This window comes from Gasterosteus aculeatus, chromosome 12 (assembly GCF_964276395.1).
Source record: "Gasterosteus aculeatus chromosome 12, fGasAcu3.hap1.1, whole genome shotgun sequence".
NCBI classification, from domain to species: domain Eukaryota; kingdom Metazoa; phylum Chordata; class Actinopteri; order Perciformes; family Gasterosteidae; genus Gasterosteus; species Gasterosteus aculeatus.
Window position 1 is genome coordinate 9,183,129 of NC_135700.1, and position 17,818 is coordinate 9,200,946.

The 17,818-nt window shown below is 42.1% G+C and overlaps 1 protein-coding gene across 1 annotated transcript; it reads left to right on the forward strand.

Moving 5' to 3' along the window:
- The first annotated feature begins 1,351 nt into the window (after positions 1–1,351).
- Positions 1,352–17,762, forward strand: pros1 (protein S). The gene is made up of 14 exons (XM_040203630.2): positions 1,352–1,889; positions 2,493–2,650; positions 3,059–3,083; positions 3,188–3,268; positions 3,409–3,531; positions 3,710–3,835; positions 13,394–13,522; positions 13,610–13,850; positions 14,101–14,287; positions 14,395–14,559; positions 14,663–14,831; positions 15,524–15,660; positions 15,771–15,999; positions 16,628–17,762. Exons 1-14 carry the CDS (start codon positions 1,811–1,813, stop codon positions 16,813–16,815), a joined length of 2,037 nt encoding a protein of 678 aa, XP_040059564.2. The 5' UTR covers positions 1,352–1,810; the 3' UTR covers positions 16,816–17,762.
- The last annotated feature ends 56 nt before the right edge of the window (positions 17,763–17,818 follow it).

Genomic DNA, 17,818 nt, shown 5'->3' on the forward strand with positions numbered 1-17,818 from the left:
ATATCAGAAGTGAAACTGGAAGAACAGTGTGTTATTCAACCTAATTTTAATTTTCATGTAGGTGCAATCCTGCAGGCATTAAAAGAACATGGCAGCAGCTGAAAATGAAATATAAAAACATAATTCAATCAGGTATGGCTTGAACATATCATGGTTGTAGTCTACCTGACTTTACAAACATTTGACATATAAATAACTAAATAGCATCCAGTGTCGATTTGATGCGCTCTGCGTGACCGAAATGTGCGCAATGAATGAATACCGAAAGAATGAATGAGGTGATTAAATACCACTTCCTCTTAAAAAAAGGGGAGGAGACGAAATAAACTCTGGGTTTCCCGAAGAAAACCTGCTCCCGACCAGGTTAGGTTCACAGAGTAAGTTGCCATGGTAACTGACTCTGAGTATAAGTTACCTCTCTTTCTGAAACAGGCTTGACTTACTCTGCTTTCTCAGGTTTAACGTACCTCCCATTCTGAAACAGAAAACTCAGAGTTTCCCTCATTTCAGGGTTAACATACTCAGAGTTTTCACTTAACCTCCTTTCTGAAACAGGCCCCAGCTGTTCTGGAACCGGATACGCAGAGTTTCCCGTCTCAGAGTAAACTCGGAGTTCAGGGATAGACTCAGAGTTTGTTAAACCTCCTTTCTGGAATACCCCCCAGATACATCTATCTTTGTGTTTATTGTTTGCTACCAAGTTTTTCAACTATTAAAGAACTCAGCGTTCATTTGGACTTGAGATAGCAGGGAAAACACAGGTTGGCTATGATTTAAATACCTTTGTATGCTCCTTATTTGGACAAATGAAAAGGAGCTTTGATTACTGTTATTAATTCCAACGGTGCTTTGCTTTCAATGAAAAGTCTGGCATCTTAAATTAATTGTAATCAAATAGTGTCACGCTAGCACTGTGGTCCTGGCTTTTTCATTCCCAGTGAAACATCTAACTTTGCTTTAAATGTACGGCCAGTTTAATCAAATTGCCAAAAACGTCCATTCGAATCCTTGTCTGTTTATGTTGAATCTGTCTACAGCAAAGGTCTCTGAAATGTAGCCGGCTAACTAGCATGATGGAAATAAAATAAAAGTACCTCAAAGTTGTACTTCTGAGGTACTCGAGTAGCTGCTTGTGTTAAAATGAGTTAGAATACTTTCCAACACTGCTGACTAGTGTAAGTTTTCTGATAAATAAAAGTAAAAACTATACATATTTTATCCGAACTGTTGTAGAGTAGAAGTATGAAGTAGCAGAGAATGGAAGCCTTCTATTAAAAATGAAGTAAAAATACGTATTTAATAATTGTACAGCTAGCGACAAAGTTGGTCGCCTAGCAACAATATATTATCCGACTTTTGAACGCGTCGTTTGAACGTGGGAAAACATGGCGGCGAGCTCTGTGTGCGTGTGTGTGTGTGTGTGTGTGTGTGTGTGTGTGTGTGTGTGTGTGTGTGTGTGTGTGTGTGTGTGTGTGTGTGTGTGTGTGTGTGTGTGTTACTTATTCCTTTCCTGTCCGTTTCTCAGCGGGATGATTTCATGTCGTGTTGTGAGTCGTGTTAGCAATCCTGCTACACACCGTTAAACCGCGCGGCGACGTGCCTGCAAGTGACGCTGAACGAGAACAACGTGTGTGTGTGTGGGTCAGTGTGCCCCCCTCTCTCTCTCCCTGTCTCTCTCTCCCCCCCCTCTCTCTCTCCCCCTCTCTCCCTCTCTCTCTCTCTCTCTCCCTCTGTGAAAACACTTTCGGGAAGCGTGAAGTTGGGCCAGTGTTTACTCGGAGCCGAGGCCTAGCAGAAGACCGGCCCGACTATGTGGAGAAGGAAACGGGCGCTCGGGGAGTCCTTGGCCGGGCTCGTATGTCTCGTGACCCTTGTCGATGCGTATCGATGTAAGTATGAACGTGTTTGGGGCTTATTTGCGTTTTGAACCCTGCGTAGTGAGTCGCGGTCTCATTCCGCGCCAGTGCCTCTGATTGAAAGCAGCTTTTCTGAATTATGTGGCCCGTTGGAAACGGTTTCGGGATTCTTACAATAGTTTTAAGCAATCAGACAGAAATGATAACAAAGTGTGCGTGTGTGTGGGGTCACAGCTCCTTTCTGCACAGTGAACCAATGATTGGACCACATGATCTGCTTGTTACAACAACCGGGGGGTCGTTTCTGGGAAATAACGGTTTCGCAATAATATATATTTTTTCAAACCAATTCACAGAAGAGTAATTAGATTTGTCCGTGCAGGCATCAGCCATCTGTCATGAGGACTTGGATTCCTGCTGGCATCAGTCATGTGTTGTTATAATGTAACTAACTGCATATGCCTGCTTGTATTAATCACACACGCCAGAGTAGAACTGCACCTTATTGGGTCGTTCAGTTCTGATTGTTGTGGAGAGAAACAACACTGATGCAACAATAATAAGAAATAAGCAAAAGATGACTCCATTATTTACACCAGTGTGTTTATGCGTATCTATTTCTCTCTCTGTCTTGAGTCCTGAGCCAGAGCACAGCCTCCCAGTTCCTGAGCAGGCAGAGGAGAGCCAACTCTCTGTTTGAGGAGAGCAAGAAGGGCAACCTGGAGAGGGAGTGCATCGAGGAGCTGTGCAACAAGGAGGAGGCCAGGGAGATCTTTGAGAACAACCCGGAGACGGTAAGAGATGAGCAGCAATCCCCCCCAGATCCACTGGGGATGAGGGGGAAGAAACCAGTTCAGAGGGGGATTGAGGTGTGAAATAAAATGCAAGCAACAGATCGGACGAGGGCGGCAGCTAACCGTTCATTTTCTCATTGATTCAATGCTGATTATTTATTAGATCTACAACATGTATGAAAACGGCCAAATAAAAAGCCACCATGTGTTCCAACAGTCCAAAACAGAGACATATTCCAAATTCTTTTGCACTTTTACTGAAACAATTTGTATCTATCAATCCTCTCCTTACAATTGAATTATAGATGTATGCACCATACATTCTACATAGACATGATATTCAGATCAGATGTTCCTTTCCTGTTCCTGTATTGTCAAATGTGACTTTAAAACCCTTTTTTTTTACAGGAATACTTCTACCCCAAATATGTTGGTAAGTTTGCAGAATGTGTTTTGCCTCTTGTTTGTTTGCCATGTTTTTTCCTCAATCCCGTCTTGCCTTTACTAGTCTGTCCTGACAAAGACGATTTGTTGCAGCTTGCCTGGGTTCACACCGCGTCGGCATCAACAATCCAAACTCACACGCCATCCCGTCAGATCTACGCACCTGTGTGACGGGTGAGGGGCTTTTCAGGGTTGAGTGCGTTTTAATGGCAGAAAGTATTGAAGGCTAATGAAGGTCCCCCCCATGAAATGGCCTTTTTTCAAGGCTGTTATTGAAACTGTGTGTGTGTCCAAAACTGTTTGTTGCATGGCAGAGATCAGTGACCAATGCACGCCACCACCGTGCTACAGGGAGGGTTCAAACCGCTGTGTGGACGGACAGGCGTCCTTCACGTGCGAGTGCAAGCCCGGCTGGAAGGGGCGGCGCTGCGAGGACGGTAAGTTCCGATACGTCATTTGGTGTTTTTATGTCTTTTAGTTCATCTTATAAAACAGGCATTTCTTTTTAATCCAACATCCTGTGTCGATATTTTGGACTCAAACAATAATTGAACCTTTTGAAATGGTTGACCTGGCTACTGACGAATGCTGTTGTGTCGCGTGTTGACCGGGCAGACATCGACGAGTGCTCAGATCCAGAGTATCCAGCCGGATGTAACCAGAAATGTTACAACTTACCTGGGAGTTTCCACTGCATGTGTGAAGAGGGCTACTTCATCAACGACAAAGTCAACTGCGTTGGTGAGACTCATTCATTTCCACTTTAAAACTCAGCACATTAGAGAACAGAAATGTGCAATGTACTTTATGTGTATTATACCCTTTAATGTGACATTACTAAAGACATCAAGCTTTTGTGATGTCCCTGTGGAAAAGGGACCTTTAGCGTTACAAAGCAGCTGAGCAAACACACGTTTGTAGAGGGGGAATTGGTTCTTCTTGTTATCATGTTAATGTGGGCCGTGGAACCATTCATAACAAAATATGTGCTGTCCAGCTGTTGCGCTCGGGGCCTTAAGCATTTGTTATTTCTAAAGCCGACCTAAAGTAACCTCTTATGTAACACAATCTGAAAAGTATTTATGTAAAGAGATGGTCCACCATTCTCACATCTCTGAGCTGTTCGAACTAGTTTGTAGATAATTGTCTCCACATATTTGTATCCGTGGGATGTTCACTCAATGTTTACCTTTAGTGTGTTGCGGCTTGTTGAGTGCAAAGTCTTCACAAACATGGACTGAGTCAGTTTGGTAAATTTGCTTTGCCCCTTTTCTTTTGATTGACTGTTTTTTAGAAGATGATATAGCCTCAAATGTATGTTATGTCACAACGCAACAACAAAAAAAACAGCAGATTTCTTCATTTTTTTGCTTTTTTGGTTTATTTTGATTATTGTTGGATTTCTTTGTTTAATTTTACAGCAACGTATGTAACTAGAAAAGGCATTTCCTGCTGAAAATGCGTTGGAATGCAAAAAGCTGAAAGCTGAAATGAACTTTTTAAAATAGCTGAAAATACAGAAAGTTGAAGGGAATTTGAATACATTTGCTGAAATTATAGATATTAGAAAAGCTGAAATGAATTTGAAATTGCTGAAAATACAGAAATGGGAGAAGCTGAAAGGAATTTCAATAGATTTGCTGAAAAAGCAGAAATGAAAACAGCTGAAATAAATTTGAAATATTGCAAAAAAATACAGAAATGAATATTGAAAAATTGCTGTTGATAGAGGCATAAGAATAGCTGAAATTATTTTAAAGAACTGCTGAAAATACAGGAAGTGGGGAAGCTGAATTTCAATAGATTTTCTAAAAACAGAAGTTGCAGGAGCTTAAATTTGTTTAAAATTGTTTGTAGTAATATTAGTAGTAGTATTAGTTATAATTGTGGTATTAGTAGTACTAGCAGTAATAGTAGGTTTAGTATCAATAGCAGTAGAAACAGCTGTAATACTATTAGCCATAGTCGTATTTGTAATAACATTAGTAGTAGTTGTAGTATTAATAGCAGTAGAAATACTAGTAGTATGGTAGTAGAAGTATCAGTTGTAGTACTAGAAGTACGAGTAATATTCGTAGTGGGAGACAGAATGTTTGTTATTCAAACTAAGAAGTTTTTAATTAATAGGCCTCATCACAAACATTACAGTAAAAATTCCCTCCATGTGGCTTTTATTTTGAAATTATTGGATTGGGTGGGTTGGGGGGGTGTAGATAGAGGGAGGGAGGGTGAGAGGGTGAGGAAGGGAGGGGTGGTGAGGAAGAGATAGAGGGAGAGAGAGAGGAGGAGAAATAGACAGACATACTGACTGACTGAGTGATTAACAGTGAGAAGAGGTCAGGGTGGAGGGGGGAGGGGGGGCGAGTGTCTTTATCATATTGGTCTGTTGACAGAAAGCATAGCTGCGTCATGTGACTCCACTAATCACGTCATTGGAGCAGCTGTGAGTCACACACAGAGATACTGCAGCGTGTTTACGAATAACCACGGCAACGGCGCACCTATTGCATTGGGTGGGGTGGGGGGGTGTAGATAGAGGGAGGGAGGGTGAGAGGGTGAGGAAGGGAATGGTGGTGAGGAAGAGAGGGAGAGGGGAGGAGAATTAGACTGACTGACTGACTGAGAGTGATTAACAGTAAGTAGAGGTCAGGGGGGAGGGGGGAGGGGGGGCTAGTGTCTTTATCATATTGGTCTGTTGACAGAAAGCATAGCTGCGTCATGTGACTCCACTAATTACGTCATTGGAGCAGCTGTGAGTCACACAGAGATACTGCAGCGTGTTTACGAGTAACCACGGCAACGGCGCACCTATTGCATTGGGTGGGGTGGGGGGGTGTAGATAGAGGGAGGGAGGGTGAGAGGGTGAGGAAGGGAATGGTGGTGAGGAAGAGAGGGAGAGGGGAGGAGAATTAGACTGACTGACTGACTGAGAGTGATTAACAGTAAGTAGAGGTCAGGGGGGAGGGGGGAGGGGGGGCTAGTGTCTTTATCATATTGGTCTGTTGACAGAAAGCATAGCTGCGTCATGTGACTCCACTAATTACGTCATTGGAGCAGCTGTGAGTCACACAGAGATACTGCAGCGTGTTTACGAGTAACCACGGCAACGGCGCACCTATTGGATTGGGTGGGGTGGGGGGGTGTAGATAGAGGGAGGGAGGGTGAGAGGGTGAGGAAGGGAATGGTGGTGAGGAAGAGAGGGAGAGGGGAGGAGAATTAGACTGACTGACTGACTGACAGTGATTAACAGTAAGTAGAGGTCAGGGTGGAGGGGGGAGGGGGGGCGAGTGTCTTTATCATATTGGTCTGTTGACAGAAAGCATAGCTGCGTCATGTGACTCCACTAATCAGGTCATAGGAGCAGCTGTGAGCCACAGACAGATCCTGCAGCGTGTGAGTGCTCGTAACCACGACAACGACGCACCTGTGCGGCTGCAAAAGTGCAGACACAGGACAGCGAGTTACACAGAATCCACACCTCACACAAATGAGAACCAGCGCAAAACTATAACAGCTATCTAAAAAATACGGCGTTTGTATGAGACCCAAGACTCTACCGAACGCGTGGATGTGCTTTTTATGTCTGTCCGGTAATAAATACGGCTCCTATGGCCGTTGACAGAACGTGTACCTTGTGGATTTTTGTGAGAAATATGTCGGCAGATTTGTATTGGAGCCTATGGGGCTTTTGGCAGAGGTTGTGTCACTCAAACACTCCTTGCGCCAAAACTAAAAAACTCTGGGATTCCATGAACACATTAATCCAATCAGCACAACCATACCCTCATTAATCTGAAGAAATGAAGCCTCTAGAGTGTATACTTTGGCTGCAAGGACAGAAGTTCCATACTTTTTAAACCAGATTTCTGCGATGCCCCACACTCTAGCCTGCGAGGCCCCGCCTCTAGCAGACGCAATACACACTCATGTAAAAGTCAGAAACGGAGCGAAAAACTAGTGAAACATAATCAGTGATTATGAAAAAAGTACAATAGATATCAAGAAGCAGTTTTTTTCATAAAATAGTTGAGACCTGTGTCAACATTTGAAAGTTGAAATGGTGTCTGTAGCTGAAAGATTGGCGGATCTGAAATATCTGAAAGTTGAAGAAGTTTAAGGAGGATTTGAAAACAATCTCCATTTGAAAACCATGTTTAAATATTAGTGATTATTGATTTATATAAATTCAAGCTTAAGAGGTAGAAAGCTGAAAAGTCATAGCCCTCAAGCCAGAAAGGAGCTGAACATTTTAATATTTGAAGGATTTTAATAGCTGAAAGTGTGAAGGAGTTGAAAGGTGCCGCGGAAGAAATAGAAGAAGATGAAGTTGAAGAACTAGAAAAGGCATTTCCTGCTGAAAATGCGTTGGAATGCAAAAAGCTGAAAGCTGCACTGAATATTTAAAAATAGCTGAAAATACAGAAAGTTGAAGGGAATTTGAATACATTTGCTGAATATTTAAAAAATAGCTGAAAATACAGAAAGTTGAAGGGAATTTGAGTACATTTGCTGAATATTTAAAAATAGCTGAAAATACAGAAAGTTGAAGGGAATTTGAGTACATTTGCTGAATATTTGAAAATAGCTGAAAATACAGAAAGTTGAAGGGAATTTGAATACATTTGCTGAAATAAAAGATATTAGAAAAGCTGAAATTAATTTGAAATAGTTGAAAATACAGAAATGGGAGAAGCTGAAAGGAATTTCAATAGATTTGCTGAAAAAGCAGAAATGAAAACAGCTGAAATAAATGTGAAATATTGCAAAACAGAAGTTGCAGGAGCTTAAATGAATTTTAAAAAGTACAGAAATAACAAAAGCTGAGATGAATAAAAAGAGGTTTAAAATTGTTTGTAGTAATGTTAGTTGTAATTTGGGTATTAGTACTAGCAGTAGAAGTCGGTTTAGTATCAATAGCAGTAGAAACAGCTGGAATACTGATACTATTAGCCATAGTAGTATTTTTAATAACATTAGTAGTAGTTGTATTAATAGCAGTAGAAATACTAGTAGTATGGTAGTAGAAGTATCAGTTGTAGTTCTACTGAGGTACTAGTAATATTCGTAGTGGTTATAGTAGTATTTGAAAGAGCAATGCGTATTTCAACGAAACCGCTTCATGGTTAAGGTACAGATAATCATTGAGGCTTTTAGTTTGTAATGATGGAATTGGGTGAGGGGGGGTTGGGAGACAGAATGTTTGTTATTCAAACTAAGAAGTTTTTAATTAATAGGCCTCATCACTAACATTACAGTAAAAATTCCCTCCATGGGGCTTTTATTTTGAAATTATTGGATTGGGTGGGGTGGGGGGGTGTAGATAGAGGGAGGGAGGGTGAGAGGGTGAGGAAGGGAATGGTGGTGAGGAAGAGATAGAGAGGGAGAGAGGAGGAGAATTAGACAGACATACTGACTGAGAGTGATTAACAGTGAGCAGAGGTCAGGGTGGAGGGGGGAGGGGGGCGAGTGTCTTTATCATATTGGTCTGTTGACAGAAAGCATAGCTGCGTCATGTGACTCCACTAATCAGGTCACAAGGAGCAGCTTTGAGCCACACACAGAGATACTGCAGCGTGTGAGCGAGTAACCACGACAACGGCACACCTATTGGATTGGGTGGGGTGGGGGGGTGTAGATAGAGGGAGGGAGGGTGAGGGGGTGAGGAAGGGAATGGTGGTGAGGAAGAGAGAGAGGGAGAGGGGAGGAGAATTAGACAGACTGACTGACTGAGAGTGATTAACAGTGAGAAGACGTCAGGGTGGAGGGGGGAGGGGGGAGGGGGGGCGAGTGTCTTTATCATATTGGTCTGTTGACAGAAAGCATAGCTGCGTCATGTGACTCCACTAATCAGGTCACAAGGAGCAGCTGTGAGTCACAGACAGATCCTGCAGCGTGTGAGTGCTCGTAACCACGACAACGCCGCACCTGTGCGGCTGCAAGAGGGCAGACACAGAACAGCAAGTTACACAGAATCCACACCTCAAACAAATGGGAACCAGCGCAAAACTATAACAGCTATCTAAAAAATACGGCGTTTGTATGAGACCCAAGACTCTACCGAACGCGTGGATGTGCTTTTTTTGTCTGTCCGGTAATAAATACGGCTCCTATGGCCGTTTACAAAACGTGTACCTTGTGGATTTTTGTGAGAAATATGTCGGCAGATTTGTATTGGAGCCTATGGGGCTTTTGGCAGAGGTTGTGTCACTCAAACACTCCTTGCGCCAAAACTAAAAAACTCTGGGATTCCATGAACACATTAATCAAATCAGCACAACCATACCCTCATTAATCTGAAGAAATTAAGCCTCTAGAGTGTATACTTTGGCTGCAAGGACAGAAGTTCCATACTTTTTTAACCAGATTTCTGCGATGCCCCACACTCTAGCCTCGAGCTCTCCACTCTAGCAGACGCAATACACACTCATGTAAAAGTCAGAAACGGAGCGAAAAACTAGTGAAACATAATCAGTGATTATGAAAAAAGTACAATAGATATCAAGAAGCAGTTTTTTTCATAAAATAGTTGAGACTTGTGTGAACATTTGAGAGTTGAAATGGTGTCTGTAGCTGAAAGATTGGCGAAGCTGAAAAATCTGAAAGTTGAAGAAGTTGAAGAGGATTTGAAAAGCAAACTCCATTTGAAAACCATGTTAAAATATTAATGATTATTGATTTATATAAATTCAAGCTTAAGAGGTAGAAAGCTGAAAAGTCATAGCCCTCAAGCCAGAAAGGAGCTGAACATTTTAATATTTGAACATTTTAAATAGCTGAAAGTGTGAAGGAGTTGAAAGGTGCCGCGGAAGAAATAGAAGAAGCTGAAGAATAAAGATTCGAAGAACAATACTTGGAATGCATCGTTAATGCATTCCAACAAAAATGCATTTCCTGCTGAAAATGCGTTGGAATGCAAAAAGCTGAAAGCTGAAATGAACTTTTTAAAATAGCTGAAAATACAGAAAGTTGAAGGGAATTTGAATACATTTGCTGAAATTATAGATATTAGAAAAGCTGAAATGAATTTGAAATTGCTGAAAATACAGAAATGGGAGAAGCTGAAAGGAATTTCAATAGATTTGCTGAAAAAGCAGAAATGAAAACAGCTGAAATAAATTTGAAATATTGCAAAAAAATACAGAAATGAATAGTGAAAAATTGCTGTTGATAGAGGCATAAGAATAGCTGAAATTATTTTAAAGAACTGCTGAAAATACAGGAAGTGGGGAAGCTGAATTTCAATAGATTTTCTAAAAACAGAAGTTGCAGGAGCTTAAATTTGTTTAAAATTGTTTGTAGTAATATTAGTAGTAGTATTAGTTATAATTGTGGTATTAGTAGTACTAGCAGTAATAGTAGGTTTAGTATCAATAGCAGTAGAAACAGCTGTAATACTATTAGCCATAGTCGTATTTGTAATAACATTAGTAGTAGTTGTAGTATTAATAGCAGTAGAAATACTAGTAGTATGGTAGTAGAAGTATCAGTTGTAGTACTAGAAGTACGAGTAATATTCGTAGTGGGAGACAGAATGTTTGTTATTCAAACTAAGAAGTTTTTAATTAATAGGCCTCATCACAAACATTACAGTAAAAATTCCCTCCATGTGGCTTTTATTTTGAAATTATTGGATTGGGTGGGTTGGGGGGGTGTAGATAGAGGGAGGGAGGGTGAGAGGGTGAGGAAGGGAATGGTGGTGAGGAAGAGAGGGAGAGGGGAGGAGAATTAGACTGACTGAGAGTGATTAACAGTAAGTAGAGGTCAGGGGGGAGGGGGGAGGGGGGCTAGTGTCTTTATCATATTGGTCTGTTGACAGAAAGCATAGCTGCGTCATGTGACTCCACTAATCACGTCATTGGAGCAGCTGTGAGTCACACACAGAGATACTGCAGCGTGTTTACGAGTAACCACGGCAACGGCGCACCTATTGGATTGGGTGGGGTGGGGGGGTGTAGATAGAGGGAGGGAGGGTGAGAGGGTGAGGAAGGGAATGGTGGTGAGGAAGAGAGGGAGAGGGGAGGAGAATTAGACTGACTGAGAGTGATTAACAGTAAGTAGAGGTCAGGGGGGAGGGGGGAGGGGGGCTAGTGTCTTTATCATATTGGTCTGTTGACAGAAAGCATAGCTGCGTCATGTGACTCCACTAATCAGGTCACAAGGAGCAGCTGTGAGTCACAGACAGATCCTGCAGCGTGTGAGTGCTCGTAACCACGACAACGGCGCACCTGTGATCATTAACGGCTGCAAAATGCAGAGACATGGCAGCAAGTTACACAGAATCCACACCTCACACAAATGAGAACCAGCGCAAAACTATAACAGCTATCTAAAAAATACGGCGTTTGTATGAGACCCAAGACTCTACCGAACGCGTGGATGTGCTTTTTATGTCTGTCCGGTAATAAATACGGCTCCTATGGCCGTTTACAAAACGTGTACCTTGTGGATTTTTGTGAGAAATATGTCGGCAGATTTGTATTGGAGCCTATGGGGCTTTTGGCAGAGGTTGTGTCACTCAAACACTCCTTGCGCCAAAACTAAAGAACTCTGGGATTCCATGAACACATTAATCCAATCAGCACAACCATACCCTCATTAATCTGAAGAAATGAAGCCTCTAGAGTGTATACTTTGGCTGCAAGGACAGAAGTTCCATACTTTTTTAACCAGATTCCTGCGATGCCCCACACTCTAGCCCGCGAGCTCTCCACTCTAGCAGACGCAATACACACTCATGTAAAAGTCAGAAACGGAGCGAAGAACTAGTGAAACATAATCAGTGATTATGAAAAAAGTACAATAGATATCAAGAAGCAGTTTTTTTCATAAAATAGTTGAGACTTGTGTGAACATTTGAGAGTTGAAAGGGTGTCTGTAGCTGAAAGATTTGCAAAGCTGAAAAATCTGAAAGTTGAAGAAGTTTAGGAGGATTTGAAAGCAAACTCCATTTGAAAACCATGTTAAAATATTAATGATTATTGATTTATATAAATTCAAGCATAAGAGGTAGAAAGCTGAAAAGTCATAGCCCTCAAGCCAGAAAGGAGCTGAACATTTTAATATTTGAACGGTTTTAATAGCTGAAAGTGTGAAGGAGTTGAAAGGTGCCGCGGAAGAAATAGAAGATGAAGAATAAAGATTCGAAGAACAATACTTGGAATGCATCACAATGCATTCCAACAATAAAGATTCGAAGAACAATACTTGGAATGCATCGTTAATGCATTCCAACAAATATGTCGGCAGATTTGTATTGGAGCCTATGGGGCTTTTGGCAGAGGTTGTGTCACTCAAACACTCCTTGCGCCAAAACTAAAAAACTCTGGGATTCCATGAACACATTAATCCAATCAGCACAACCATACCCTCATTAATCTGAAGAAATGAAGCCTCTAGAGTGTATACTTTGGCTGCAAGGACAGAAGTTCCATATTTTTTTAACCAGATTCCTGCGATGCCCCACACTCTAGCCGTCGAGCTCTCCACTGTAGCAGACGCAATACACACTCATGTAAAAGTCAGAAACGGAGCGAAAAACTAGTGAAACATAATCAGTGATTATGAAAAAAGTACAATAGATATCCACAAGCAGTTTTTTTCATAAAATAGTTTAGACCTGTGTCAACATTTGAAAGTTTAAATGGTGTCTGTAGCTGAAAGATTTACGAAGCTGAAAAATCTGAAAGTTGAAGAAGTTTAGGAGGATTTGAAAGCAAACTCCATTTGAAAACCATGTTAAAATATTAATGATTATTGATTTATATAAATTCAAGCATAAGAGGTAGAAAGCTGAAAAGTCATAGCCCTCAAGCCAGAAAGGAGCTGAACATTTTAATATTTGAACGGTTTTAATAGCTGAAAGTGTGAAGGAGTTGAAAGGTGCCGCGGAAGAAATAGAAGATGAAGAATAAAGATTCGAAGAACAATACTTGGAATGCATCTCAATGCATTCCAACAATAAAGATTCGAAGAACAATACTTGGAATGCATCGTTAATGCATTCCAACAATGATAGCAGGTTATTTTCAGCAAATGACCCCATGAACCAGGGATGAGTTTTCAAAACAGCCTCTTGCAGCTGCATTTCAAATTATTATAAATGTAACTTTTACAAACTACGGATGTCTAAAACTTTGAACCATGGAGGTATATACAATTGAAGTTATTGTAAGATCTGCCGTTTCTATTCATTTAAAGCCAGTACCAAAATTACACCTGCAATCAACACCATATTGAAATGTATTTTAATTATTTTAATCAAAACTCAGACTTCCATTTCCACCCCGTACTCTTTTCCAGATATTGATGAATGCCTGATGTACCCCAGTATCTGTAAAGACATGGCTAAATGTGTCAACACGCTGGGCATGTACGAGTGCCAGTGTCCCCTTGGTTTCAAATATGACTTCCCCTCCAAGACCTGCAATGGTGAGACTTAAAAAAATAAAAAAAAAGTTACCATAGACACCGACCCAAAGATCCCGGCTGTAACTTTTTCTTTTCCTTCCTTTGCAGATATAGACGAGTGCAAGTTGAACGTGTGCGACGGGAAGTGTATAAACACGGCGGGCAGCTACTCCTGCCACTGTGATGGTCGTCAGCATCTGTATTTGGGGGCGGACGAGCGCTACTGTAAAATGATCCCCGTTTGCGTGGACCTGTATGACTACAGACACCCGGAGATGCTTTACCTGGGAGAGCAGTTTGCGGGCCTTCCTGTCATCTTTCTGCGCTACCGTCTGCCAGAGAACACAAAGTGAGACAAACCTGCGTTCACGCCCAGTGGACTTGTTTTGCTTTTACTAAATAACGATGAGTTGGAGCATTACATTCTGTCTCTTTGGTAACTTTCAAAGTGGTAGTGGTTTATACAATGCAGCGTGGTGCTCCATCTGAGCAAATGTCAAACAGAAATCTATCCCAAGCAAATTCTGGGTAACCAAACTATTTGTGGTACAGTGGCACATAACTACAGTGTTAACTGTCTTTCTGTTTCTGGCTGCAAGGTTTGCCGCAGAGTTTGACTTCCGTACATTTGACCCGGAGGGGGTCGTGCTGTACGCAGAGTCCTCGCAGGACTCCTGGTTCATGTTGGGCCTGAGAGGCGGTCGCATTGAAGTCCAGTTCAAGAACCAGCACACGTTCAAGGTCACCAGCGGAGGGAAAGCCATCAATGACGGACAGTGGCATGTGGTAGGAACTCGCTTTAGTCCAGTAATTCCCTGCACTTACTCGTCTCGTTCTCCTACAAAATAGCGATGGATAACCTGAACTGTCCGAACTCCGTCCCAAACGTGCAGATCTCCGTGGATGAGTTGGAGGGCAGCATCAGTGTGAAGATCAGTATGGAAGCTGTAATGAGCATCAACAGCCCAGACAGCCTCTTCACTTCGGTGAACGGCAAGCTGGAGACTAAGGTCTACTTAGCTGGTCTGCCCAACCGCACCGACAACGTCATCAAGCCTGTAAGCAGGTGGCCGGAGTCACACTGTGAAATGACTAGATCAGGCTCCAAGCCCGTGTTGTGCTCAGCGTGTGTGTGTGTGTGTGTGTGTGTTGACCCATTAGATCAACCCTCGACTCGATGGCTGCATTCGGGGCTGGAACCTCATGAACCAGGGAGCGTCTGGGGTCAAGGAGGTCATCCAGGAGAAGAAGAGTAAACATTGCTTTGTGTTTGTGGAACGAGGGTCTTTCTTTGCGGGGGAAGGACTGGCACACTTCAACATTGACTACAGTGAGTAAGTTATACTTTATTAATTCCCATAGGAAAGGTTCTTAACTAGTTCTCAACCAGGTTCTCAACCAGAGCAGAGTGCCGCAGGAGCAAATGTAGTTTGAAACTTTAATTTTACTAAAACTTTTTGGGGGGCCGGGGGGGTTAAACCTGAAAGAACACTGAGAGGCCATAAAATTCCACACAGAGGGGTGTGTACCAATATTATGACAAAACCTGTCACGGCTGCAGGAACACCGACTGAAAGGCAGTGTGTTTGTATGGGGTACTTATGGATAATCTGTGTGTTACTTACTGTAGATGGCAGCATGCCCCCAGTTTGGAGAAAGAGACAGGAGTAACCAGCATGGGCAACAGTACGTCGCAGCACAGAGCTGATAGCCTACAGCTGCCTCAGTCGCTCACGATATTATTACAATGTATAATATCACATCACTTTATTATTATAAAGGGTTAGTTTGGATTCAACAAAGTCACACAATAAACTGAGGCAGTAGTGACCATAACCCCTCTGAGTTGAGTGGAGAAATATGAGATACTCCTATATTGGACTGTCCAACCTCCCTAAATGTCCCACCTGACAAAAGCGTGTGTGTGTCCCTATGGTTAAATGCACTTATTGTAAGTCGCTTTGGATAAAAGCGTCAGCTAAAGGACATGTAATGTAATGTAATTATGTGTGTACAACGTAGGTGATTCTGGGAGTTGGAACATCGATATAAAGATGAACATCCGCCCGTCCAGCAGCACAGGTGTCCTCTTTGCGCTCATCCACAACAACACAGTCCCCCTTTCAGTTGCCGTGGTAACACGGGGAGAAAAAGATGCTGTGAGTCAATTCACCCTTTTGTTTGTAAGAACACGTGTACCTCTGCATGTCTTCACACACAAAAGCCGGCATGATTAAACTTTGTCATGTCATTGACCTCCACGCTCCAGAACTTGCAAGTTTTCTTGGACGGCGTCTCCGTGGCAACGCTGGATTCAGTGATGTTGTGTTACCCCGACCGGGTGACAGTGCAGCTGAATGTGACTCCCACGGAAATCCAAATCTCAGCTAACTCCTCCACTGTTGCCTTCGTGAAGTCTGATGCCCTGCAGGAGGCTCTGAAGCAGCTCAACAGCACCATGCAGAACCCCATCAGTACATACATTGGTGGGATACCAGGTTGGTTTTGTTTTTTTGTTAAAGTACAAAGGTTACTCTTTTGGCCAGATAGTGGCGCTGTATTAAAAACTATGGGGTGAGAGTGATGAAAATTCATCTTGAGGGTGAAATGAATTATTTGTGTGAAGATGTTTTACTTAAAATTACCAAAATCACCAGGAAACATTTTCTTAGAACCATGAATGTCTTAAAAAAAACATTTCATGCAAAACCATCCAACATTTGTTGAGATAATTCAATCTGGACTAAAACCACAGACCGATATTGTAATCCCTGGTGGTGGGGCTGAAAAAATTCTAAACATGTTGTTTGTATAATGAAATTCATTCAGCAAATTCATTCTCTCGTGGTGTGTGTTTAGAAATTTGGAATTTACTTTCTATGAATATAGTATCGGAGTTATACTTATATTTAAGTCAAGAAGGGATGACTCATCGCCATCCAGTACGATGCTCCATGTTTTTGCCTCAAACTAAAGTACATTCAATTCCGTTTTTAAATCTTTTTCAACTGTCGTTGTGTTTATTTTTGTCTTCATTTATTGTGTACCATGTTATAGCCGTGGTTGTGAAAGGGCTATTTTTACCAGAAATCTATTGCAATCGTTTTCACTGACTGTCTCTTTCAGTCGATGTCCCGTTACCTGCCACCCCTGTGACGGCCTTTTACCACGGCTGCATGGACATCGCTATCAACGGCCAGCAGCTGGACTTCGACGATGCTCTCAGCAAACACAACAGCATCCGGTCCCACTCGTGTCCCCCTGTGTCTCCCCCTGAGAGTCACCCTGAGCCGACGCACCCATACAGAAAGTGACCTGGATTAACAGGTCATTAAAAAAGCCCAGCAAACTAGGCACAATCCCACGGCAGCCCCACCCTGGGGCATTTTGGAAAGATATATATACATGTGTGTGTGTGTGTGTATATATATATATATATATATATATATATATATATATATATATATATATATAGAAGTTTAGAGGCGATGGAAGGGAGGAAGGAACGAGAAGGAAGTGACAAGAAGAGAAGACCGAGGTTGACTATTGTAGTCACTTTTGTCAACTTTCTCAAATGGGTTCATTTTATGCTTTGTGTTGTGCTTTTTTGCCATACAGTATTATTTTTTTTCTGTCCAGGCAGCATTATTCTATTTTTTTTTTATTGCCGGTGAGCCAGCAGAAGCTGGATCGCTGGATGACGTAGTTGTAGCAGTCTGTTGCTATGAATTAAATACTTTCCAAGACACATTCAAAAAGAGCGCAGCTCTGTAGCTCAGATGCCATTCGTTGAAAAGAGGTGGTTATGTTTTTGTAGAAATACAAACAAATGGTCGCTGTTGACCAGGCTTTGAGACCACATGCATCCTTTTCCCCGTTGATGCATCACAGTACTTTCTCTAACTTCCCTTCAATCTGGGTTTCTTGGGAGGCAACTAGCAATTGTGGTGTTGAAAACCACAGAAGAGAAAGCAGAGCCTCGAGGCCCCACCCCCCCCCCCCCCCCCCCCCCGACGCTGTTGCGTTTTCTTGTTTGAATTAGTATCCCTTACGGGAGGTCTGCCTTCCTGCAATGTGGTCTATCATTTGATTGTTCCCAGAACCTGACATTGCTTTTCTCCAGATGTTTTACACTTCTCAGCCAAAAGCAGAGTTTTCCTGGTTGGTCCGTTTTCAGAAGTCACCACGTATACCAGACAAGCAGTCTTTAATATATGATTTGAATTGTACTTGTTTGTTTTAATAAAATTGTTTAAAGCAACTGGATAGTATTGCATTTAATCAATAACGGACTTCTTGTGTGGCCAAGCCATCTTT

Excerpts from the sequence above, each read along its gene's own strand:
- pros1 (XM_040203630.2), top strand. The coding sequence starts at position 1,811 with ATGTGGAGAAGGAAACGGGCGCTCGGGGAGTCCTTGGCCGGGCTCGTA. Across the intron at positions 1,890-2,492 it reads CCTTGTCGATGCGTATCGAT|TCCTGAGCCAGAGCACAGCC; the intron begins GTAAGTATGAAC and ends CTCTGTCTTGAG. Across the intron at positions 14,288-14,394 it reads ATGACGGACAGTGGCATGTG|ATCTCCGTGGATGAGTTGGA; the intron begins GTAGGAACTCGC and ends CCAAACGTGCAG.